This window comes from Sceloporus undulatus, chromosome 2 (assembly GCF_019175285.1).
Source record: "Sceloporus undulatus isolate JIND9_A2432 ecotype Alabama chromosome 2, SceUnd_v1.1, whole genome shotgun sequence".
In the NCBI taxonomy this organism is placed as follows: domain Eukaryota; kingdom Metazoa; phylum Chordata; class Lepidosauria; order Squamata; family Phrynosomatidae; genus Sceloporus; species Sceloporus undulatus.
In genome coordinates, this window is record NC_056523.1 from 229835696 (window position 1) to 229861815 (window position 26120).

At 38.2% G+C, this 26120-nt stretch overlaps 1 protein-coding gene across 3 annotated transcripts in view; it reads left to right on the forward strand.

Annotated features, from left to right (window-relative positions):
• The window catches only part of PHC1 (polyhomeotic homolog 1), a 54246-nt gene that overhangs the window by 4034 nt on the left and 24092 nt on the right, over positions 1–26120 (forward strand). For all 3 annotated transcript variants that reach the window (XM_042448718.1, XM_042448719.1, XM_042448720.1), the window contains exons 2-4: positions 18991–19149; positions 20421–20531; positions 25227–25304. In XM_042448718.1, the coding sequence (XP_042304652.1) occupies positions 19036–19149; positions 20421–20531; positions 25227–25304 (303 nt within the window). In that variant the 5' untranslated portion in view covers positions 18991–19035. The remainder of the gene's footprint in view (positions 1–18990; positions 19150–20420; positions 20532–25226; positions 25305–26120) is intronic.

Sequence of the window (26120 nt, forward strand, 5' to 3'; positions counted from 1 at the left end):
ATTCATTTTCAGGTAAAAAAAGACAGTAATGGGAAGATAGAAGGCGGTAGGAAAAAAGGAAGACCACATTACAGATGGATAGACTCAATCATAGCGGCAATGGGCCTGAGTTTGCAAGACCTGAGCAAGGTTGTTGAGGATGGGGTGCCCTGGGGGTCTCTCGTTCATTGTTAACTACTGACAAGTTGACTTAGGCTTATAAGGTTGTCATAAATTGAAGTTGACTGACAGCACTTAACAACAGGTAGAACCATCAAGGTAGATATAGAATCATATCCAGCCCAACCCCCCGTCATGCAGGAACTCCAAATCAAAGCCTACCCGACAGATGGCCATGTGTTAGTAAACCGAGGCCTGTGTGTGATTTTTTTGTATAGTATCTAGTGTGTTAACTTGGTATTCTCCATGGTTCTGTAAAGATTTAACCAACTTGTGATTTTTTTTAAAGATGAGTACAAATATTGCAGTGCATTTTAGTTGATACTTTTCTGCAATTCTGGAGCTGCACCAATAACTGTTGTTAAGGTTTCCTGGTGGTTCAGTATCCAGAAAGGCTTTGTGGAAGGTTCTGGACCTGAACCATTTACCTTGATGATATATCAGGGTGGAATCTGTTGTTGGTAATCTGTAATTTGACCAGATTTTAATCCATTAAAATAACTGAGTGAGATTAATTGACACTTTCCCCCCATCTGGGTATGAAGGGCATACATTCAACTTTCTGTTAGTCCAATAGATGCTTTCAGTTTCTGCTTTTGACACCACACCACTAAAAATTCACGTATATTGCATGGCTATATTTTTGAAGCTTTGATGAAAGCACATTACAGATCTCTAAAGATAAAAGCGTTCATACTGTTTTTAGTCACTGGGAAATGAATGCAGTGAAGCTTATGAAGTACCCTTTTAATTGCCCAATTGGAATTTCTTTACGGGAGCTTGTTTCCCAAGAGTAAAACTGAGCAGCCACATCGACAGAAATCAGCATGTTGTCTTAAGGGGTACCATACGTGTGACGCAAGGGGGAGAATTCTCATCCCATCAAATCATTTTGTGTCCTTCCTTACTGTAAAATGTCTAAACGTTTGCCTTATTAACTGTATTGTGGCTTCAACTGTAATCTGCTGTTTTGCTCATTTCCTTGAATCTGCTCTAAAGTGGGCTCTCCATATTTGCTGGGATTAGGGGCTCAGGACCACCATGAAAATGGGTAAACTCCAAATAAAAATTCACTTTATTTTTTACCTGAGAGAACACCTCTCTGTTGTCAACATCTGCCAGACATTTGCCATCGAATTGTGCTGGAGGACCTACAAATGCCTAGAGAAGTGTGTTCTCATGGAATCTCTAGGTCTTCAACTTGACTCTATGGATAACTTCTGGCAGAGTCAGGCTGGAGGAGAGTTCTAGAGAAAACATAATAATTAAATCCACGAATAATCAAATCTGCACAAGCCAAAGCTGAAAATCTGGAGGGCTTGACTGTACGTCTGTTTTGTGACCTCTCCTGGATTAATTTGCTTTCTAGTTTTGGGCGCAGAAAGGAACCTTTTTTCCATACCATATATTGTTGAACTAGAATAGATTGATTAAATTATCACTCTTGTATTAAAAAAATGTTTGTATTTGTTTTCTAAGCAAGGACATATACCAGTTGTATGTTGCAAGGTAAGGCCTAATGGATACAGTGAAATATTTGTTAGTTGCCCAGTAATAGTGTTTGATGAGTCACATACATTTGAACCATTTACAAAGTTGAAACATATCTGTAAATTGCTGTTACAGTGTGTGTGTATATATATAAAAATACTGAAAATATGACCTACCATATACACTTGACTATAAGTCGACTTCAAGTATAAACTGAGGGTAGGTTTTAGGGCCAAATTATGGATTTTGATATGACCCATGGATATGTTGAGGTTAAAACTTAGGAGCATGCAACAAAGGGTCTAAAGGATAAGGGAAAGGAAACCAATGCTAAAGAATGTGAAGTCAAAGGCTTTCATGGCCAGCATCAATAGCTTTTTGTGGGTTTTTCGGGCCATGTGGCCATGTTCAAGAAGAGTTTATTTCTGACGTTTCGCCAGCATCTGTGGCTGGCATCTTCAGAGAAGGCAGGGATCAAATATTCATTGAATTATAGACTGAAAGAAAATATGTACAACATGCAATTCAGATAGTATATAATACCATTTACCTTAGCTAAGATGGACAAAAAAATCTAAAGATAAATGATGGAAATGTGGAAACTAAGTTGGCACTTTCTTTTGCTGGTGGGAATGCCAAAAAGCAAAAACCTATTGGACTATGGTACACTCTTTGATTAAGAAAATATTTAATTAAACTGTAGGGGCAGAACCAAAGCTGTATCTATTAAATATGATAGATGATGAACAGTTGGAAAGAAAACATGGGAAGTTGCTGTTCTACTTGATAAGTGCAGATAGACTATTATATTCCCCTCTCTGGAAAAATCATGAAATCCCAGATCTAGATTCTTGGTTATTGAAAATATATGATTTTAAGGAGATGGATAGATTAACTCATAATACACAAAAGACCACTTGAAGATTTCAACCAAAATGGAGATATCTTCCTAAAATTTTTGAAGGAAGAGAAAGGAAATTATATAGGTATAATATATTTGTTTGTTTGTTTGTATCCTGCTCTTTCCCAGGATTGGGACTCAGAGCGCCTTCACAGCATTAAAAAACAGTACAATTAAAAACATTAAAACAAACATACATTAAAAAGAATTTTTAAACTGGTTCAATATCCCAGCCTGTCCTTATAGTAATTCCCTAAATGTCTGTTTGAACAGGTAGGTCTTCACCTGCTGGCGGAAGGCCATCAAGGAGGGAGCCATTCTGATCTATTCCCTGGGTAGGGAGTTCCAGAGTCTAGAGGCAGCCACCAAGAAGGCTCTCTTTCACGTCCCCACCAGCCGTGTTTGTGATGGTGTTGGGACGGAGAGAAAGGCTTCTCTAGAGGATCTCAGAGTCTGGGTCGGTTCATACCAGGAGAAACTGTCTGCCAAATAGTGTGGACCTGAGCCATGTAGGGCTTTGTAGGTAATAACCAGCGCCTTGAATTGTGCCCGGAAACAAACTGGCAGCAAATGAAGCTGTATGATATGATAGAATGAATGAATGAATGAAGTGTTCAGAAAATTCATATAGTTTAAAGAGTTGCCACCAGGCTGTTAACAGGGGCGTTGTATGGTCTCTGTAATCTGCCGCTGTTAACAGCCTGGCGGCAGCTCTTTAGACCATCTGAATTTTCTGAACACTTTTCAAAGGCAGCCCCTTGTAAAGCCCATTACAGTAGTCCAAACGTGATGTAACCAAGACATGTACCACTGTGGCCAAATCTGGCTTCTCAAGGAACGGGTGCAGCTGGCGTACAAGTTTTAAATGTGCGAAAGCACTCCTGGTCAGAGCTGAGACCTGGGCCTCCAGGTTCATGGCTGAGTCCAAGAGTACCCCCAAATTGTGAACCTGTGTCTTCAGGGGGAGTGTGACCCCATCTAACACAGGCTGGATCCCTATTCCCTGATCTGCCTTCCGAATGACCAGGAACACCTCTGTCCTTTAGGCAGGATGGGATTCTGCCTTGTTGTAGGGAGGCATTGATTACCTCCTTTACACAGTCAGCCAGTCTCCCTCTGGCCTGTTTAATAAGCCAAGAAGGGTCCAAGATACATGTGGCTTTTACCTCTCCAAGGATCCTGTCCACATCATCAGGCTGCACAAGCTGAACACTATCCATTAACACTGGACAGACAGGAGCCAAGATTATATCCACTGACATTATATCAACTGTAGCATCCAATTTTTGACTGATCTTTATTGACAATACAGTGCACCTGCGTTTTACGCGGGCGTGGCATACGCAGCTTTCAGCATATGCTGAAAGCCGTGCCGGAAAAGCCCCTCGCGACCCTGGAAGAAGTAATGGAGCGCACGTCCACAGTGCACTGTCGTGCGCCACAGGCATAAGCCCCATTACTTCTAATGGGGCTCCAGCACATGTGGATTTCCCGTTAGGTGGAGGAATCCGGAACAGATCCTTGAGTAAGGGGAGAGCCCACTGTATATGAATGGAATGTTAAATACAATTTGTTTGGCGATCTATACTAAGAGATAATATAAAAAGAACCAGAAGATTTTAAGGATTTAAATAAGATTATCACATAGAGACTTTTATTTTTTATTATTTTACTAGAAAGTTTGGTTTAGTGTATATTGATTATACACAATTGGAACAAAGTAAGGAAGTATCAGAACAGTATGATATAATGAATGACGTATTTGTATACTGTACACTCATTTAGTTATGTTTTAGTTTATTTTTATGTCACTTATAATATAGTATTGTCATATTTTAGATTATGAAACTAATATATATATATTTAAAAAAGCACATCTAGGTGCTTCTTTGAGGGGAAGTGCCAAAGAACTACCACGGCCACCATTTTCCTGCCTAGGCATCTAAAAAGGCCTGAAGTAGCGCTGTGGCAGAGACTAGAAGGGAGGTCGGTTCTTCTTTTAGGCCTTTCGCCACTCTGCTCAGAGAAGGGGGTGATTGGTTTTTTGATATGAGTTAAAATATAGTACTTACATTTACTCGTGGATCAGTCGACTCAGGTTTTGGGGGTCAATTTTTGGAATGATTTTTTTAGACATGCATGAATATATGCAGTCATTAACAGAAAGTAAAAAATGACCTAAAGATGTGAAATGCATCCTGGCAGTTATAAAAGAGACATAAGTGTAAATATAATAATCAGTGTTTAAATTCTTTACATTATTTAAGTATGTAGAGAGATCTTAAAGCCGCTTTCAGAGTAACTGAAAGAAAGATGTGAACAGAATGAGCTTTTGTAGACTTAAGTCTACTTCTTCAGATGTATTTGAGCTATGCCAAATGTATCTGAGGAAGTAGACTTAAGTCTACAAAACCTCATGCTGCCAATATATTTCTTTCAATTAGTCTCAAAGATGGTACAAGATCTCTATATACTGATTTTACAGACTAACATAGCTATATCTTTGAATTTATATTAAGGCATTAGAAATGACATAAGAGAGCAAGAGAGTCTTTCTTTGCTTGGTGCTGAAGAGACACTTGTGAAGAAGGTGCCAGGCAATGCTCTTTAGAGAATGTGTTCCAGAATTAATGGTCTTTTGCTAAAAATATCTTCTTGCCACTTCAGACAGATGTGCTTTCTTAAAGACCTGAAGGAATTAGGCCTGGAATATGGTTTGGTAGCGAGGAAAATGGAGAAGCAGAAGTTAAGACCCTTTAGTCATATGTTGCAACAGCTGAAGTTTCTGTACCACCTTTGAAGGAGAATTACGCATTATTCTTAATCTAAAGTGGAGGTTATTAGAACTGGGATCACTGTCTAAGATGGTAAAAGGTACTGTGTGGCAGAAGGTACTTGCACTTCTAATGACAGCTAGAGCCAACATCTCCAAGCTGCAAACAGATGGGGAGGACAGAGTGGAGAAATGCACGGGCCTCCAGATGTTGTTAAATTTCAGCAACCATCTCCCATGACCATGGTAACAGTGGGGTATATGGGAGTTTGTTCAACTACGTTTTCCTTGCTCTGCTTTAGGAAGAGTTCAGGTTGAACCATGCTTCTGGAGAGAGGAACCATTACCACAGGCAATACCTGTGTGTTTGTGAGTTGAGCTTCAGTATTTTAAACAACTCATGAGAAAATCCATTTAGTTCATAAGCTTTTTCATTGCAGAGCTGTATGTGCTTAGAAACAAGAGATTAAAATTTTGGCAGTCTTCTGATCTGTTTAAGAATAGCAGACAGAATTGCTTATAGACAGAGGCAGCAGTCCCTTTATTTGGAAATAAGACCTTCAAAACAAGTTGGATAGTTGTTGTGAAGTATTAAGTTCAGAACTTTCTAGAAACAAGCAATGGTTATTAACTGAGCAGAGTAGTGTTTTTCCATAAAATGAGCATGCACTCTATTTATTATGCTTATATATACTTAGTTTATGAAAGCTGAGTAGGTTTCTAATGTGTTTGCATTAAATTAAATTTCTGTGTTTCAGATTTCTATATTATTTTTATACAGTGGGCTGTTACCAGTGTAGTCCAAAAGTAATGTTTTGGTCATAAGCCGTAAACATGATAACAAACATCTCACTGAGGTTGCAGTCCTATATATATCAGCAAAGAAAGCCATGTTGCATCCACTGAGTATTTCCTCACTTACATGTAAATTGGAGGCTGAAGGAAAGAACTAAAAGGGATCAGACTAAAACTAGTCATGGGACCAAACTATGAACTTACCTATCAGTAGATAACAGACTGTTTTTCTTAACTGCATGTGGCCTTTGCAGAAATATCTGGCGTATAAGACTACTTTTTAACCCAGGAAAATCTTCTCAAAAGTCAGGGGTTGTCTTATACATTGGGTGTTGTCTTATAGGGCAGGTACTGAAACTTCCGAGCTGGGCTGGAGAATCTGCAGTCACCGCATATGGTGGGGGGAGCTCAAAAACGGCTGCGGCCACATCCCCGCAATATGTGGCAACCGTATGAAAGCAGCAAGGGCGGCGCTGTACAAGTACGGTAGAAGAAAATCCATGCACCAGGATTCATGGATAGAAGTGACTAATGTGATCCCGATGATGAGGTGAGGGGGTGTAAGTGAAGGGCGGAGCAAGCTGCAGGTGTCTGGGACGCCTGGGGTATGCTAAAAAGAGCCATGTTTGCGCTACCTCTCTGATAGTCTTGGAGACAGGGAAAGCTGTGCAGGCATGGAGAGCTGACCAATCCAAGCAGGCTTTGTATACAACGAGTTTTCCTGTTAAGTACCTGCATGTCATAAGCATTTGAATTAAAAGTACCATATTGAAATCAAATCTGATGTTTAATTTTTATTTGGTGTGCGTTGGAAGAGGGGTAGTCTTATACAGCGAGTATATCCCAAACTATATTTTAACTGGAAAAGTTGGGGGTCGTCTTATACGCCCAGTCATCTTATACACCGGAAAATACGGTACAGTATTCTCCAGATCTTCATATAGTGACATGGATCAAGAATGTGTAACTTTCAAGAATCTACACTAGTTCCTTCCCCTCCAATCTGCTGGTGATCATACTGCTGTTGGTGCCAAATTTGCCACTGTGGTGGTGTCAGCACAACAGAAAAAGTGCAGTTTCACTTTAAACAAAGCACATGGTCCTCATGTGCCTTTTTTGTTAAAAAAAAACACAACCCGAAATAGATAGACCTAAGGTAAGACCTCCAATAAGATAAGTCCAAAAAGACTGAGAAATAAGGGAGCCAGTGGCTGTATGATCTGATTAACCTGTAATGACAAGTGTTTAGCAAATGAATTGTCCATCTGTCATTCACTCCTCTTTTCCTGCCACAATTGCTAATTGTCAGCCAGTTGTAATATTCTAGTTTCAAAGTATGCATGTATAATCTGGAAATATGTGCACCAGCGATGTGGTATTTGCAAAATTGGAAGGATAGAAATGTAATTTAGTTCCTGGAGTATGTGGCATTTCTTGGATGTAAAGCTTTCCTTGTCTCAACACAAAAATAATGAGGCAGCTTGTGCTGCCGTTACTCTTGCAATGTTGCATTCATGCTGTGTTACTAGTGGTCGCCTTTAAATGTAGTGGCTGGCTGGAAAAATCCTAGCCATCTAAACATTTGACCTTAATGCTTAAGAATGTGAAATATTTTTCCAGCCCTGTGTAATGTCTACCATTCAGTATTTATACCTCCCCTGCAGTTTATATATTTATCTACTTTAAACTGATTTTTTAAAGAACAAAACATAGTCCAAGTGTGGAAAATGAGCTTAATGTCGCAGAACAGTATTTTAAATGCATAAAATTGTTTGTTAGGCTGCATCCACACCGGCAGCTTGTAAGATCTGCAACAGAGATATCTGTGACCCGTTACTCTCTGCTTCCTAGTTTTCTTTCATTAAAGTTTGGGCCTCAGTAAAGAGACGTAGGGCACTTACTAGACCAAAATATCATGCTGTCCTTTTCAGAACAATGTGCTGCATCATCTTTTTCACATTTGGTGGTGTTACGTGTGCCTTTGCCCTTAGGTGCTACATTACAAGGTTTGGCTGGAATGAATGGTGGTTGTTGTTCGTTGTGTGCCTTCCCATGGTTTCTGACTTATGGTGACCCTAAGCAAAATCTAGCACGGGTTTTTGTGGTGGAAATGTGAAAAAGTCAAAATATTTTGGGGTAAAATACATGAAATAATACAGAATATGTTTAAGATAAATTACTCCAAAAAACCAGAACTGTATTTATTAAACAGGACAACGATATTAAAGAATGAGGATGAAAAAAAATTGGTGGGTGATACTCTATTTAATCATCTCAGCTAGATTAATAATAGCAAAAACTTGGAAATCAGATGAAGACTTAAGATTAGTGGTTAATAAAGCTTAATGAAATAAGAGAAATGGACAAATTAACATTTGTGATTAATGCGGGAAAATCAGATAAGGTAGAGAAAGAATGGCTTCCAATAGTTGTATACTGGGGGAAAAGATGGGGCATTGAAAGAAGATTAATGTAAATAATAATAAGTCAGTATTTATATTATTAAAAATATAGTAATTAGAGGAAAATTATTGAAGGACAAAAATTATAAGTAAATAATAGGTTAAGATGAAGGTAAAAAATTTAGAGAGAAGTCAAAGGTATTAGAGAAAAAAGAGGGGAATACATTGTACATTCTATTGCAAAAAAAAAAAGGAATATACAAACTGCTAATATAGATAGAACTTTATATGTATTTAAATATATAGTGATAACAGTGAGAGCAACAATATTAAGTTTAAGAGTAATTTCTATAAATGGTTGATATATATTATAGATGTGATATGATTAATGGTATGTATACAGAATGGATACATAAATATATAAGAATAATATGATTGTTAAAATATAATTGATAAGATTGAGTATGAGAAAGGAGGTCTGAGCTGGTGAGGAAAGCATAATCAAAACAGAATAGGATGAAAACAAAAATAGCGAGAATCAAGAAGAAGAGAGAAGTAACATATAAAGGACAATGGAAACTGGAAGTACTAGAGGGAAAAAAAAGAAGATATTACAAAATAAACCAGTCATGATTTTTCTTTTTAATTGTTTATTTGTACAGTCAGTGATATGTAATTTGAGATTAAAATTGTTTAATAAAGATACGTTTTTTAAAAAAGAACATTTTCCCAAGAGACAGAAATAATTAAGGCTGAAATACTTGACGAAGACTCAAAACCAATAAAGGTATCACAGGGACGAAGCAGATGGGCAAAAAATGCCGGCTTTGGGGTGGCGTGGGGGCATGGCATATGCACAGCGCATGCCCCGATACTGCTCCCAAGCCAGCACCTTACCACCCTGCTGACCACACAGCAGGTGGCGTCACTGCGTTTCTGCAGCATGGCACTTACAACTGCCGCACGGCAGAAAAGCCACAGCATCAACGACAAAGATACTTATTTTATTTTATTTTTTTAATGATAACAAATATCAAATATATACATATACCAACATTAAACATTTAAACAAGCATAGACCAACATAAAAACCTTATAACAATTGGAGATCCACATATAGCTTGAACATTGCAGCTTCTTAAATCTGCTATGTAATGGCTTCCACAAAGTAAATGCATTTGTTACGAAAATACGTAACTAAAATATATCTCCTAAGTAAAACTTTATAAATGAAAGGCTTTTCATTTCCCAAAAGGAAATGAAAATATAATTAAGGAGTAATACTTAAGTCATAATACAATTTTTAGCTAAATATTTTTTTAAATACAGTCTTTATTAATTAAATACAGCAAAATTAAAATCACAACAAAGTTTCAAAGAAACACATTCTGTTCTCTTGTCATTATTTGTTGTATCTGTCTTCCTTTAGTTCATCAGATTTTGAAGAGTACTTTTTCCTTGAGCTATAAAGAAAACCAGCTGTATTGTTATGTATTACGCGTCACATACAGACGAGGCAAAGAAAGGCTCTATCAGCTTTAAACACGTATTAAGAAAGTATTCTCATCATTGCCCTATCTCAACACCAAAAAATTATGCTTATTTATTTAATTAATATATATTAATCTTTTAAATTTTTTTATTGAGAACATTAAAAAATAGCAATCCATTTACTTTCACTTTTTCCAGTACATCAAATAATAAAATTCAGATTTCAACTCGAGTAGTACTCTGTAAACCGAACCTTTCTTTCTTCTTCATGTAAACTTTATATAAAATTCTTTATGTAGACTTCCTGGCTCTCTGGATCTCTCTATAATAAATCCAATTTAACTTAACTGAACTCTTATAAACATCTACCTGCCCTTGGTTTCATAATACTTCTGAATAAAAGCTTGTATGCCTGTTACCACATTAACTTTCTGTATTGTCTTTTAACTCCACTATATACCTATATATTATCTATATCACTACCTGTGTTATTTGAATGTTTCTTTACACGTATTTAGCTTCAAATTTTCTATATTGGGATTTCTCCTTAATTACTCCTCCTTTTCTTTAATTTCTTCTATTAGGTATTTTTCCTTTTCTATTTTTGTTCTTTTAATCTCACTTGCTTTTTTATAAATAGTCATCTAAGCACTGCCTTACTAGCATCCCAGATGGATTTCACTTTGACATCGGGTGTATTGTTTTCTTTAAAGAAATATTTGATCTTTTTCCTCAACCTATCTACAAATTTTTTATTTTCTAGAAGATTATCTGGTAATCTCCATATTATATTAGTCCTGGACCCTTCCAGTAGTATTACCTCTATCAATTTGTGATCTGAGAAGGTTTTATGATCTGTTCCCATTCTATTAACCTTGGTTGCTAATTCTTTAGAGGCCAGAAAAAAGTCGATCCTTGACCAGGATTTGTGAGGTTCCGGGGAAAAAAAGTGAATCCTGGTTTGTTGTCATATTTGTAAGGCCAAATGTCCACTAGCTCATGTTCTTGTATAGTCTATACTGCTTTGGGGGAGTTTCCCCTGGTCTTTCCTAATTCTCTTCTCTGCCTTTCTATCTCTTTTAGGGTTAATTACTGTGTTAAAGTCTCCTGCCACTAGCAAATTTCCTTTATCTCTGAGCATCAATTCTTCATTCAGTTTTTGAAATAAAGGTTCCCTTTTCTCTAAAGGTCCATATATGTTAACTAAAACCAGAGTCATCCCTCCCAAAGCAATTTCTAATATCATATATCTGCCTTCCGGATCCATTTTTATTTCTTTAACTGAGTATTTTCTATTTACAAAAATGGCCAGTCCTCTCTTTCTCTTTCTTATACATGTGTCAAAGCATTGGCCTAGCTTTGGGTTTCTCCGATATTTTTGATCCTCTATTCTAATCTTTGTTTCTTGTAAACAAACTACTGTATATCATAGTGTCTTTTTTCTAACAAATGGAAGATTTGTTTTTCTTTCTAAATTAATTCTCCCCACATTCCAAGAGGCAACCTTTATCATAGTTAATTTGCAATTTACAATTTTGAATTCTACAATATCTTTCTCTCAGAAAGGAATAATAATTTCTGCTCATATTTCAAAAAAGATCATTTCCAAAATGGCAATAAAGCAATGAAAAGTCTTTTTTCAACCTAAGATTATTCTACACTGCCAAGATCAATCATTGTTTCGTTGTCTTCTCTTTCTTCGTCATCGTCACTGCTTTTCCCCGGGGAGCTCAGCTCTTTATCTCTCCTTTCCCTCTCACTGTTTTCCTTCTGGTTGTTGGAGTTAGATGTCTTTGGTTCTTCCTCATTATTTTTCCTTTCTCTTTCTCCTCCTTTCCCCTGTTGTTTGAATTTTTTGTAGAAATTTTAGCCTTTTTGATAGAGTTGATTTTAAATCTTTTCTGGTTGAGTGTAAAAATTATTCCTTCTGCGTTTCCCCATCTATAATTGAAGGTTTTTTTGTAGAAGAGAGGGCAGGAATCTATATTGTTGCCTTTGCTTGAGAATATCAATTGGATGGTCTCTATAGATATCTCCTTCTATATCATCAATAGTGAACGGATCGCTGTAGTTTTTAACAATAACTTTTTCCCTGATTCTCATATTGTTGAAACAAATCGCTATGTCCTATGGAAGACCTTTTTCTCTTGCAATCCTAGAGTTTATTCTAAAAACTTTATCGTTTTGTACATCTATCAAATTTTCTGGTATTGCAAGGTAGTCCGCTAAAGCTGGTATTATCCTTTCTTCCAAATTTTCTTCTGGAACTCCCCTAATGTTAATCGCCTTCTCTTTATATCTTTTTTCTTGGTTCAGTAGAAATTTGCAGATGACGCCATTAGTTCCTCTCTCCTCTATACTTTTTCTAAGTTCTCCAGTTTGTTTTCCAGTTCCGTTGTTTTTGTTGTTGTTTCCTCAACTAAACAGAGTCTGTGAACATCTAGAAAGCAATGCCATAATCACAAAAAGTCAACATGAGTTTCAGAGAAAGAAGTCATGCCAGAGAAACCTGATCTCTTTTTTTGATAAAATTACTAGCTTGGTAGACAAAGAGAATGCTGTGGATATAGTATATCTTGATTTCAGTAAGGCCTTTGACAAAGTTCCCCATGATATTCTTGCAAACAAGCTTGTAAAATGTGGGCTAGACAAAGGAACGGTTAAATGGATCTGTAATTGGTTGACCAGCTGAACCCAAAGGGTGCTCGATAATGGCTCCTTTTCATCCTGGAGAGAAGTGACCAGTGGGGTCCCACAGGGCTTTGTCCTGGGGACAGTGCTATTCAACATCTTCATCAATGACTTGGATGACAAAATTGGGGGCATACTTATCAAATTTGCAGATGACACCAAATTAGGAGGAATAGCTAATACTCCAGAGGACAGGATCAAGATTCAGAATGACCTGAATAGACTAGAAAGCTGGGCCAAAGCTAACAAAATGAAATTCAACAGGGAGAAATGTAAGGTACTGCACTTAGGGCGGAAAAATGAAATACACAGATATAGGATGGGGGACACCTGGCTGAATGAAAGTACATGTGAAAGGGATCTAGGAGTCCAAGTAGACCACAAGTTGAACATGAGTCAACAGTGTGATGTGGCATCTAAAAAGGCCAATGCAATTTTAGGCTGCATCAATAAAAGTATAGTGCCTAGATCAAGAGAAGTAATAGTGTCACTGTATTCTGCTTTGATCAGGCCCCATTTGGAATATTGTGTCCAGTTCTGGGCACCACAGTTCAAAAAGGACATTGAGAAATGAGCGTGTTCAAAGGAGAGCGACTAAAATGGTGAAGGGTCTGGAAACCATGCCCTATGAGGAACGCCTTAGGGAGCTGGGGATGTTTAGCCTGGAGAAGAGAAAGTTAAGAGGTGATATGATCGCCCTGTTTAAATATTTGAAGGGATGTCATATTGAAGAGGGAGCAATCTTGTTTTCTGCTGCTCCAGAGACTAGAACACGGAGCAATGGATGCAAGCTGCAGGAAAAGAGATTCCAGCTCAACATTAGGAGGAACTTCCTGGCAGTAAGGGCTGTTCGACAGTGGAACACACTCCCTTGGAGTGTAGTGGAGTCTCCCTCCTTGGAGGTCTTCAAACAGACGCTGGATGGCCATCTGTTGGGGATGCTTTGACTGGGATTTCCTGCATGGCAAGGGGTTGGACTGGATGGCCCTTGTTGTCTCTTCCAACTCTATGATTCTAACTTCTTTCTTGACCTTCGAGATGTCTTTATTCAACACATCTATTTTTTTTGGGACAGGCCATTAATTTCTTCCTGCATATCTCTTCTAATCTCTTCTCTCAGGCTTTTTTGTTCTTCCCTTATTTCCAATTTAAATTTTTTCTTAAATTCCCTCAGCTCTTCTAATATTATTGCATTCAAGTCCGTTTGTTTATTTGTCCATTCTGCTACGCCTGAAGAGCCTCTTCTTTCTGTGTGTCGACTCTGCTGTGACCAGGTCCTATTTACTTTCCTATTTCTGGTATTTTTAGTGTTAATTTGAAAAAAGGCAGGTAGATAGAGGGGGGAAAAAAGGGAAAGGAGGTGATAATAGCAAGCACTGTAATTGAGCCTCCAAAGCAGCTTATCTCTTGGGTTCAAATTAAATCCACCTGCGTATCTGTCCTCAAAGGATAATCAAACAGCTGTTTTGAGCCAGGTGTTAATGAACAATATATTGTCAATGTGGTTCAGGAGAGATTTTCCTTCCGTTTCAGCACTAAGTGAAAGAGATGAAAGTAATATCTGCAGTCTGTATCTTCAAGAGGAAAAAAAAGAAGTCTCAAAGTCCCAAACTCCTCCCCATCTATATTTCCATCCCTTGTTTTAAAGGGTGAGGGGTATCTTGGTGCTCTTTGAACTCTTTTCCAAATCCTTAGCTTTTAAACGACAAAGAATAATATACCTCCCTTCTCTGATGGCAGTCCCCCACAGACGAGAAAGGAAGGGAAAATTTTAACAGTTGCTGCCGAGATTGGTGTCCTGCGAGGCTGATTCCCCTTAACTTACTAGCCGCTGAAATGGCTGCTCTTCGGCTCTGCCAGAGCCCTCTCCTCTCCTTGTCCAAAGAGGGATCACGTCAGGTACAATCCAAACTCTGAAATAGGAGTTTGGTCAATTTATACTTGGGATGATAATAGCGCCTTTGTGGCTGAGGTAATATTAAGAGTCAAATATCACCTTGTAACTAAATAACCAAGACTAAAGTAACAAGTCAACAATAACAACTTTGAAACCAAGTTACAGTTTATTTTCTTACCTTACAATAAACTTTTGTTGTTATTTAAGAAATATGTGGCCGGTGATTTACAATCAAACTGCGCTACCCAAACGGTAGACACAGTGATGTTGTCCATTAGAGGAGAGATTTGTGGGTGGACGTCACCTAAATTGGTGGCAGCGGTGGGATAAAAAGGCCCATGGTGCTGTCATCAATAAAACTTAGTTGTGTGCGTTACACCATCAATATATCCATTTCCATTGCTTCATTTAATCTATACATCCATTCTTCTTCTGTCGGGGTCTGTTTTTGCTTCCAATAAATAGCATAAACATTCTAGTTATGGTAATCATATACAGTGTGCCCGCGCTATAGGCGGGCACCCCATACGTGGTTTTCAGCTTATGCGGAAGCCGCACGATGGGACAGTTAATGGTGCGTGTGCCTGTGGCACACACACTCTACCACAACGTGAGCCCCATTCAATTGAATGGGACTCAAGCTTACAGGTTTTTGGCTTATGCGGGGGGTCTGGATGGATCCCCGCGTAAGCCAAGTGTCCACTGTACAGTATAAGATAATGCGTCTCTGTTTCCTTTCTATTTCTTCTTCTAATATACCCATTATAATTAATAAAAATAGTAATGGATTAAATGGAATAGTAACACATAATACCTTTGAGATCAGAATGTGTATTTTTTTCCCAGTATTTTGTAGCTTCTGTACAGTTTTTTTGGTTTCATTTTCTAGTTTCACTAGGTTTCAAAACTAAAAGATTTTTCGCTTGTGTTAACAAATTTCTGTATGTTAACTATCTCTTGACCATCAACTTTTGTTCTTTTGTACAAGGCTCCCTGAATAGAGACCCAGAGTGGTATTTGTCTATAGAATTGTCTTTTTATTTTAACCCAAACTTTAAATAGTGAATTTCTTATAAAATGACAAAAATCAATATTAGCTTTTGAATTTATCATACCACAAAAATGCATGAAACCCAAATCTCATTTTGGTGCTTTCCGGTTCTAACAACTTATCATTTTTCAATAATATCTATTCTTCGATTCACTGGAGGCAAGCTGCGCAATAATATAGCTTTAAATTGGGTAGGTTGCAACCTCCTTTTCTTTTTTCCTCTGTCAACAATTTCCATTCAATTCTTGCTTTTTTACCTTGCCATAATAAAGTTAGCTAATAATTTTGCCATTTCTTAAAACAAGATTCCTTCATCAAAATACGTAAGTTTTGAAATAAATAAATAAATTTAGGCAAAATACTCATCTTCAAGATTGCGATTCTTCCCAAAAAGGAAAAGTGCATCTTTGATCATTTTAATAAATCCTTATTTACATCTCCCCATAGTTTCTCATAATTGTTATCGTATAAATCAATATTCCTTTTTGTAAAGTATATCCCTAAATATTTAACCTTTTTTACTATTTTAAATCCAGAAAGTTCTTTCAGTTCTTGATCCTCAACCTCTGACATATTTTTAGTTAATATTGATGTCTTTTCTACATGAATTTTAAAGCCTGAAACATCACCGTAATCTTGGATCACCTTTATCAACTGTTTTATACATTTTCTTGGGCCTTCTAAAAAAATTAATCATCTGTGAACACTTTAAGTTTGAAATTAAACTTATTAATTTGAACACCTTCTATCTCATGATGGTTTCTTATCATTGTTGAGTATGTATAACACCAAAATAAATAAAAGGGGTGAGAAAGGGCACCCTTGTCTAGTTCCTCTCTCTATTGGTATACACTCTGTTATTTCTTGATGGATTAGAATCCGAGCTCTTTGTTCTCTATATATTGCAGAAATCCATCTAAGAAACGTCTCTCCTAGTTTCATCCTTTTAAATAACTCTAACATGAAAACCTAATCAACTCTGTCAAATGCTTTTTTTGCATCAATCATAATCATAGCAACTTCCATTCATTATGATGTCCATAGTGTTTTATCAAGTTCAGAACTGTCCTTATGTTATCCTTTATTTGTCTTCTTGGTATAAAACCTTTTTGATCATCCTGTATTAACCTGTATTTCTTTTAATGGTTCTATAAGTACCTCTTCCATCTTCTTACAGTAAATAGCTGGAAGGCCATCAGGACCAGGAGCTTTTTGAGGTTTTAGTTTTCTGATGACCTCTGCTATTTCCTCAGAGGAGATTGGGTGATTTATGCTTTGCCTTTGGTCTTCACTCAAGGTCAATTTTTTTTGATCTTCCAAGTATTTTACTACTTTTTGATGTAAAGTCGAAGGCTTTCATGGCCGGCATCCATAGTTTTTTGGGCTATGTGGCCATGTTCCAGAAAAGTTTCTTCCTGACTTTTCGCCAGCATCTGTGGCTGGCATCTTCAGAGAATGCTTTGCCTGGAAAAATTGAGTGTATATATACTGTGTGAGCCTAGGAATGCAGGAGTGATTTGCATGTGTATTGTTCTGTGCTGATGGCTGGCCTCAGGCTGGGAGGCTAATGCAAAAGAGGATTAATGTCTGCTAATTGGTGCATGCTAATTGGTGCATGCTAATTGGTGCACCAATTAGCAAACATTAATCCTCTTTTGCATTAGCCTCCCAGCCTGTATATCTGTGTATTTCATTGATTATGTATGTGTGTGCATGGTGTGTGTATGTTCCTGCAAGTTGTCTGGTGGTGATCGTGTGAATTTCAAGTGGTTTTTAAAGTAAGGAGTACTCAGAGGTGGCTTGCCATTTCCTTCTATGTGCTTTCATGTCACCTACAGCACCTGGCATACATATACAGCGCACCCGCTCCATACGTGGGTGCACCATACGCAGCTTCCGGTTTATGCGGAAGCCACACTGCTATTAATTCAATGGCACGCATGCCTGCAGTGCATACGTGCCACATTGCTGCAAGCATGAGCCCCATTCACTTTAATGGGGCTCAAGTATAGGCGGAATTTGCCTTACCGGGGGGGGGGGGGCAGGGGCGGAATGAATCCACTGTACTAATTTTATTGAACTTAGAACACTGTGCTCATAGATGGATTTGCTTTATAGGGGGAGGTATCAGAAAAATAATCCTAGGTTTGATTTGAGATTTTGGTAAGCTAGTTGCCCATTTTGACTTGTATTATTAGCCACTTCTTATGTTTCTTATTTTTTAAAAAAACAAAACAAAACACTACAACGATGCCTAAAGAGAAATGCAATAGGTTATAATTTTCCATGTGAAATATTTGCAGCCCATACCACTGGTTCCTACTAAGAAACATTTTTTATGGGTCAGAGGGTTTACAGGACAAGGGCTGGCCCTTGTGGGCACCTGACTGGGTCTTCAAGCAAGTTTGTTTGTTTGTTTATTTATTTATTTATTTCATTTATATGCTGCCTTTCTCCACTGATGGACCCAAGGCAGTACATGACAAGCCATTTAAAATCTCAGTAGAATTCAAAACAATTAAACACATCTATACACAGTATAAAATCACATAAAAATATACAAAAGTTAAAAGCATAACTAATAACCACCTGCTCCAGTTGGTACCCAAGACTGATTGTCATAATACAGAGCTCAGTCTATCAGGCTTGCGCTGAAAGTAGAGTCTTGGGCTCAGGAACCAGACTTACTGAGTGTGGATGCATATGTAATTAATTCAAATATAAATACATGTACACAAAATGCTTTATTTTTCTTTTATTTAGGGGACTTATTTTTTGCCTTTCTCCCAAAATGGGATTCAAGGCAGCTTTCCTAGTCTTGTTCTTGCAAACACCATGACTAGTATAAAAGACCAGAATCATTTACTTGTCTTATTACAAGAGACAAACTTCAGCTACTCAGTCATGTAGCTTGGAAGTATTTTTCACCCAACTTGTATTGGTTTCATGTGTAAACCCCTTGATGATGTGCAATAAAATTCTGAGATGTTTCGTTTTACACTTCTAGCTTCTTGCTGGAAAAAAGTCATGATGTACACCGGTGTTAAATGAGTGCTCTGAATAATTAACATCATGCTCTTCATTTCTTTGTCTTTAAACCTTTAAAGCTAAAACATGGTTATAAATTGGGGAAATTTGCATATCAGATTTAAATGGCTATTTATATAATAGCCTTAATTATAGGGTTTTATTTACTTCCTCTCTTCTGCTGAAAGGCACACTTGAAAGGTTTGAAAGTTGTGTGATAAACTGAAGAAGGTAATGTTCAATAATTTGAATATAGAGAAGTGACAAATGTAGCTTATTTTGACATAAACTACTCTAATTTCCTTGATATAGGCCTTGTGAGAAAACTTCAAGCAGGGATCATTGGGACCTGCCACCATGGAGACAGAAAGTGAGCAGAACTCAAATTCAGGAAGTGGCAGTTCGGGCTCCGGAGGCAGCACTCGCCCTCAGATATCACAAATGACCCTTTATGAACGTCAGGCAGTACAGGTGAGCGGTTGTCTTTGTTCTTGGTGGGCAAATTCTCCTGTTAGGTATTGTCAGGCTTGTTTATAAAACTGAAATGGACTACTTCATTATGGCTTAATAATGTGGCTTGCATCAGATCTTAGGGTTCAGCACATTGCCTCTTTGTGTACCAGAACAAATGTTCTCAATGGCCCCATACAGACTGCCAAAATAAAGCTGCTTCGGGACACTTTGGAGGTATGCTGTTTAAATGTTGCATGCATCTTAAGAGTTCGGAAGCTGCGCCAAAGCTGTGCTCCAGTCCTTAGGACTGGATCGTGGCTTTGGTGTGGCTTCCGGACTCTTAGGACGCATGCAACATTTAAACAGCATACCTCCAAAGTGTCCCGAAGCAGCTTTATTTTGGCCTGTCTGTATGGGGCCTTTGATATTCTTTTTGGACCAGATCAAGCAGTTGTTCAGCTGTCATTATATAGTACATTGTTCAGTGTACAGTTCTTCCTGACATAGTCAAATAGTCAAAGGTCCACAGAGCTCATAATCTTTGGGGGATAGGACTAATAGCTGCTCCAGAATCTCACAGCTTAGTAGGTCTAGTTTTTGAAACTTCTGTTATGTTTAGATGAGGAACAGTGGCCAAGGGGCATTGTCCCTCTCAAAACTCTACATAGGTGACATCACTTTGGCCATTACATTCCTGCCTCTTTTGCCTAGCAGACAATTCTCCCACCCATGCCATGGCTGCATGGGAAGGAGCACTTACATGGAGAGATATTGAGCTGGGAGAGCTGTGTGCATTCAGCTATTTGTCTGCCACCCTGTTAATCAGAGAGGAGGGTATTCCAGAAGCCTCTTACAATGTCCTGCAGCTCTGGAAAGCTAGAATTGAATTGGCTGTATGGAACATGTAGTAGTTCCATGTGTTTGAAACATCAGGCAACCCTTCTGGAGATGTTGAATGAAGGCCTTAGAAGTAACCTCCTCTTTTCCAGAGGTCTGCTGCTCATTTAGTAGGTGTACCTCCCAGGAACCAAGACACAGCTGTCTTATAAAGCAGGCAAGATGGGGTGGGTTCCAGAGGGCCTAGGACTCACCTGTGGTCTCACCTATGGGTTGTCAGTAAGCTCATTTTGGCTTAAAATCTGATGAATTTAATCCAGTCTCCTACACTTCACCATTTCAGTTAAGTGCTGGAACCATTTAGTCTGGGTATGGTGGCCCAGATGCTGACCCTACGGATTCCTAGCATGTTCATCTGCGTGTTCTAAATGTGTATTTGTTCCTAACTACAGGCCCTTCAAGCACTGCAGCGACAGCCCAATGCAGCCCAGTATTTCCATCAGTTTATGCTCCAGCAGCAGCTTAACAGTGCTCAGCTTCACAGCCTGGCTGCAGTCCAGCAGGTGAGACAGACATGTCAAAAGATATTGAAGCAGGGCATCTTGAGAAGTGAAAAATATGCCTGAATTGGAACATCTGAGGTGCACAAAGTTCTATCTTGCCCCCCCATGCTTTTCAACATATATGTAATGATCATCTTGAGGTTTGGACTAAAAGTGTCACATACAGGTGACATTCACCAGTACCTCTTGTTTCGATTTATTAATCCCCTGAAGGCTGTAGAAGTATTGAACTGTTGCTTGGAAGTAGTTTAGAATTTGGTGACAGAAAGCAAGGTCAGGCTTAATCCAGTGAAGACAGAGGTGTCTGTAGGTTGGAAAATTAGCTACTTTGCATAGAACTTTATAACTCCCTTTAGATATGTTGCACTCTCCACAAAGATCATATGTTGGATTCATTACTGTGTAGCAAACCTGTAAAAATGGGCAATAGGTAGGGGCCAATGAACTATTGATGTCTGGACCGTGAGAGTCCTTTTACAGACTACTTGGGACTTCATCATCTATATTCAACCACCTGGACTTGGTCATCAATGCATTTTAAGCATTGTGGACTTTTTGAACAACCTTAACCCTACTAGTTGTCTTGAATTTTAAACTGGCCACAGGGAACCTTTCAGTCTTACTGCCTCAGACCAATTAGGTTAATGGATATGAGGGCAAGGGTCTTTTGAGCTGTGGCCACATGTTTCTAGAATGTATTACTACCTGGTATCCATCAAGCCCCATCACTAGAGGCTTTTATTAAAGCCTTTGAAACTATGTTATTCTTGACTTTCCCTCAAAAGGATGTATGCACATTTTGATGAGACTTCTGATGATCATGGGTGTACTAGAGCTTGTTTTTAGTGAGTTTTAGCCTGTTATGTTTTGTTATTGTGTATTGCTTTTATTAATTCTGAAGTTTGTTGTTGCATTGTTTTATTTTATGAACTGTCTTGAAATGATTTTGTATTGTCAAGGGCCATGGAGTGAAGAGAAATAGGTTTGCTTTGACTCCTGATGTTCTGCTTGCAGCAAAGATAGAGATAAATGGGCACTGTTCATTTCTACTTTGGGATATGCCATCTGTTTTAAACCTTATTAGCAGTGATTTTCCAGTATAGTACTGCGTATCTAACTAGACCCAACAATGGCACTACCTTTCTGTGGTGGTGGGATTGTGTGCTCCTGTGAAGCAAGAGGCTATGGTGCTGATGGCAGTGCTGTTGGTAGGGTCTCCTTTGTCACGCAGGATTTTGCTGAGGAGCCAGACTAAATGTGTCAAACTACTATTGGGTAGCAGTAGTACTGTGTGCTTTTGAGGGGAGGGTGACACAGGTTGTGTTAAGGCGTGTAAATAACTTGCACAACAGCTCTACTTAGTGGCCACATCATTGTCATTTTATCAGACCTGTTTCAACATGGTCCTGACAGGTAGATGATCTCCGAGAGACAATGGTAGCAAACACTTGTTAGTACTGCACAGAGAATGGCACTGTAAACCTCCTTTTGAAAATCTTTTACCTTAAAAATCCTATGATAAATAATCAAAAAGTAAACAAGAGATAGTGACATTAGACAAGACTGCTAGGTTGGATGGCACTCAAGAAACTACTCGGTTTGAGCAGAGGATAACTATGAGTAAGCATTGGGGCTAGTGACACAGTTGAATTCAAGCTGAAAGGACGTTGAGCTGCTCACATGCTCAGAAGCAAAATTAAAGTCTGAAGCTGCACAACACATAGGAATTTGGAATGTGAGAAGCATGAAGAAGAAGAAGTCCAAAATGCACTGCAGAAATAATCGAGTTTGAGATTACTTTAACTGCTGTGGCTCAGTGCTAGGGAATCCTTGGAATTGTAGTTTGTGCTACAGAGTTCTGTGACAGAGAAGGCTAAATGTCTCACAAAACTACAGTTCCCAGAATTCTCAAACTGCTTATTTCTGCACTGTGTTTTGGATAATAGTAAAACAAGAAATGGAATGTGAAAATATTGCAGTATTTGGGATGAGTGAGCTAAAGTTGACATGAATGAGACATTTTGAGTCAGACAGTTACACAATGGTTTTGCTCAGGAAATGAAAATCTAAGAATATAGGGGGTGGTGCTTATAGTGATGAGATGTAGCAAAAGCAGCTAAAGGATATAATGCTAAGTCTGACTGAATATTATAGAGGAAAACCCATCAATATACTCCAAGTTTATGGTCCAACTACAGAAACAGAAGAATGTTGGCTCCCCTCTGTGTACTGCAGGTGTGCAGTGACAAAAACAAATTAGGCCCAAACAGAGGTGCCAATGTTAAGCACTGTCTGAGGTGCTTGACCTCAACAGTAGCTCACAAACAGCAGAGTGCAGAAGCACAACCCAGTGTGCAGTATTTAGCAACCAGGCACTGACCAACCTGAAATAAGGCACAGACACAGTTGACTTCTTCCAAAGTCCTTGAAGGCTTTTATCTTCCAGTTTTAATAGGTACAACAAAAGCTCTGACATAAACTGTTATACAGTGGACCCTTGTTATACGCTGAGGTTTGGTTCCAAGATCCCCCATTTATAACAAAATCCGTGTATGCTCAAGTCCCATTAAATATAATGACATAGCAAAATGATGTCCCTTATTAAAAATGGAAAATCAAGATTTGATATTTGAAATTTATACTTTTTTTGAACTTTTTCAAACCATGGATGCTTGAATCCATGTATAAAAATCTATGTATAATGGCCGAGTGTATTTACAATCCAAACTCACCAACTCCTCTCTCCAATCTACTATCCTGACCTCACATCTGCTCTGGGTTTCAGAGTCCTTATATACATAACTAATTACAAAGGATGGACACCTGGTATTTTCCCTCATTTACAGCCATATAATTATTTTTATATTTCCTTAAAGGGATATTTAACCCAACAAAGAAGAATTGAAATATTCTGTGCTGGAGTCTGCTAGGAAATTGTTCACACACCAAACAGGAATTCTTGTTAAATTCTAACAGAGCAGAATCAAAGATGGTAGGAAAATTTGGCATAGAAAGGAAGCAGGAGAGTGACTGAATTTTGCGAGTCCAACAGTTTGTTCATTGTAAACATTTTTTGAGCAACCCAAGAAGAGACTGTGTATGAGACATCACCTGATTACTTGCTAATTAGCTTACTTGCTGTTCACCGCTATGATCTTTGGAATAGCGGTATATAAATAAAACATATTATTAAGCATATTATTAATATAGAAATCAAATAGACTATGTAATTGAAGCAGAAGACGTAGAAGCAAATATCAAAATACCTGACCAAAATTTGTTATATGTGATGGAATTAAAGAAATTCTGCCAAGAACTGAAAAACAGAAATGGAGATAAAATCTGACATCAAAAGAGAAATTGATATTTTCATGAAAAAACGAACATCTTACAGAAGTCATGACAAATACCCAAGAATTTGATAGATAATCAAAACTCTACAGAAGACACATGAACAAGAAAAATTGTTCATAACAACACAAGAAATTAGATACAGATAGGTGTATCAAATTGAGAAGACTTCCAGAAATGAACAATGAAAACTTTTATGAATGACTAACGTCTTGACAGTGAATTAAATAAAATCTTTCAAATTAACTCTTCAGTAACATGAGGGGAAAAAAGACCTACTCAGGGACATCATAATATATAGGACAAGAATGAGAATCTCCAGAATTGAGAAGCATTCATACAACAGGAATAGTAAATAGTGAAAATAAAGAGATAGGAATCTTTAAGGATATTCCTTCTGAAATCTCGAAAAAACAACAGGTGTATAGATTTTTAACACACCTGTTAACAAAACAAGGAAAAAATACAATATATTGATGGGAACTTATTGAAGAGATAACATTCATGTATAGACAAAAAAGATATAAAATCAACACAATACAGAAAGGGAATGTTTTTTGGGATGTGGTTGAACAAAGAAACAGAAGAAAAAAAGCTGCTAAAAGGCTCAAAGCAATGTATGGATGCAACTAAAGATAAAATAAGAGCGAGATAATAAAAGGAACAGGGGAGAGCAAGAGATGAAGAAGAAGGATTGGAAGGGCAAGAAGAAAAAGAAGGAGAAGAACAAGAAACCTAAACTTAAAGAATCACAAAACATAGCAATTAAGGCCCAAAGACGGGCCAATGGGCTGAAAAATCTGGTGGGGCCACGCTGGTGCCACTTGTACCAAGGCCATGGTGAATGCATGTGCTCAGCCCTGATCTCGGCTCTAGAACTTGTCCTCCGCATCTGCTGGAGTTTCTTAGTCCCATCCCTGCTGAGCTCCGGAGGATGCAGAGGGCAAACTCCGGATGACATCTATGCTGGTGGGGGGCTTTCTGCCAGCATATTTGTTCTCCGGGGTTCATCCTCTATGTCCTCTGGAGCTGCCCACCGAGGGCTGACTCCAGATAGGTACCTTTGTGATAGATACCTGACTGAAGAGAGAATATGGGTTAATGAATGGTTTAGTTTTTCACTTCTTTGGTTTTTTTGTTACGGCATAGTGTGGATAGAAAGGTGAATGACATGTGAGAGTACATTGGCATAGGGGTTACACATGAAATGAAATAGCGGACTGCTCTTGAGGCAAAATGATCATTATTTTGTTGTAGTTTTGAGATCTGATGGGAATAGTGGGACTGAATACTGCCTGTTACCTAAATTTTGTTTCTGGATCAAACGGTTATTGTTTCTTTCAGGCGACAATTGCAGCCAGTCGACAGGCAAATTCTCCAAACACGAGCACCCCTCAGCAGACAGCAACTACACAGGCTTCGGTAAGTAACTTCCTTCTGCCCTTCAGAGATCTCCTGTTCCATGTCTGTTTACTTAGAGAATGACTTGCCTTTTGAATGGCTAACTTTATAGTTGGATTTGGCACTTTGGAGCTTATGAAGAATGTTGGCAGTGATGAACAATATGCAGTGTTGCTAGTTGGGATGGAATAAAAAAAAAGGACTGCTCTTTGTGGGGAGAGCTGGTTTGTGTTTGAATGAGAAAACTGAGCAGCAGATATAAAAGAGCAAGCCCCATCCTAATGAGGAGGAAGAGGCTGAAGGAAGGAAGGAAGGAAATAATGAAATAATAATAATAATAATAATAATAATTTATATCCTGCCCCTCTACAAGATGCATTCAAGGCGGCTTACAAAGATTAAAAAACATGTATTCCAAAACCCTCAGTCCTGCCTCTTAAATTACAATTAAACGATATAAGAGTTAAAAAACATACATAAAAATAAAAATTTAAAAAAATATATATACAGCAAACTATTGACCATTATTAAAGTGCAGTCGAAGATCTTAGAGTTCTTCTGATGGCCAGAGAAACTATTCGGGAAAGGCCTGTCAGAAGAGATCCGTCTTTATAGCTTTTTAAAAGCTGTTTAGGATGATAATTTGACAGATCTCAACCGGCAGGCCATTCCGCAATCTGGGCGCGACAGCTGAGAAAGTCCTTTGGGAGGTCGTGGACAGCCTTGTTTTATAAAGCTGTAGCAAATTCCTCCCTGAGGATCTAAGTGTGTGGGGAGGATTATATGGAAGGAGACGGTCCCGAAGATAGGTTGGACCCAAGCCATTTAGGGCTTTAA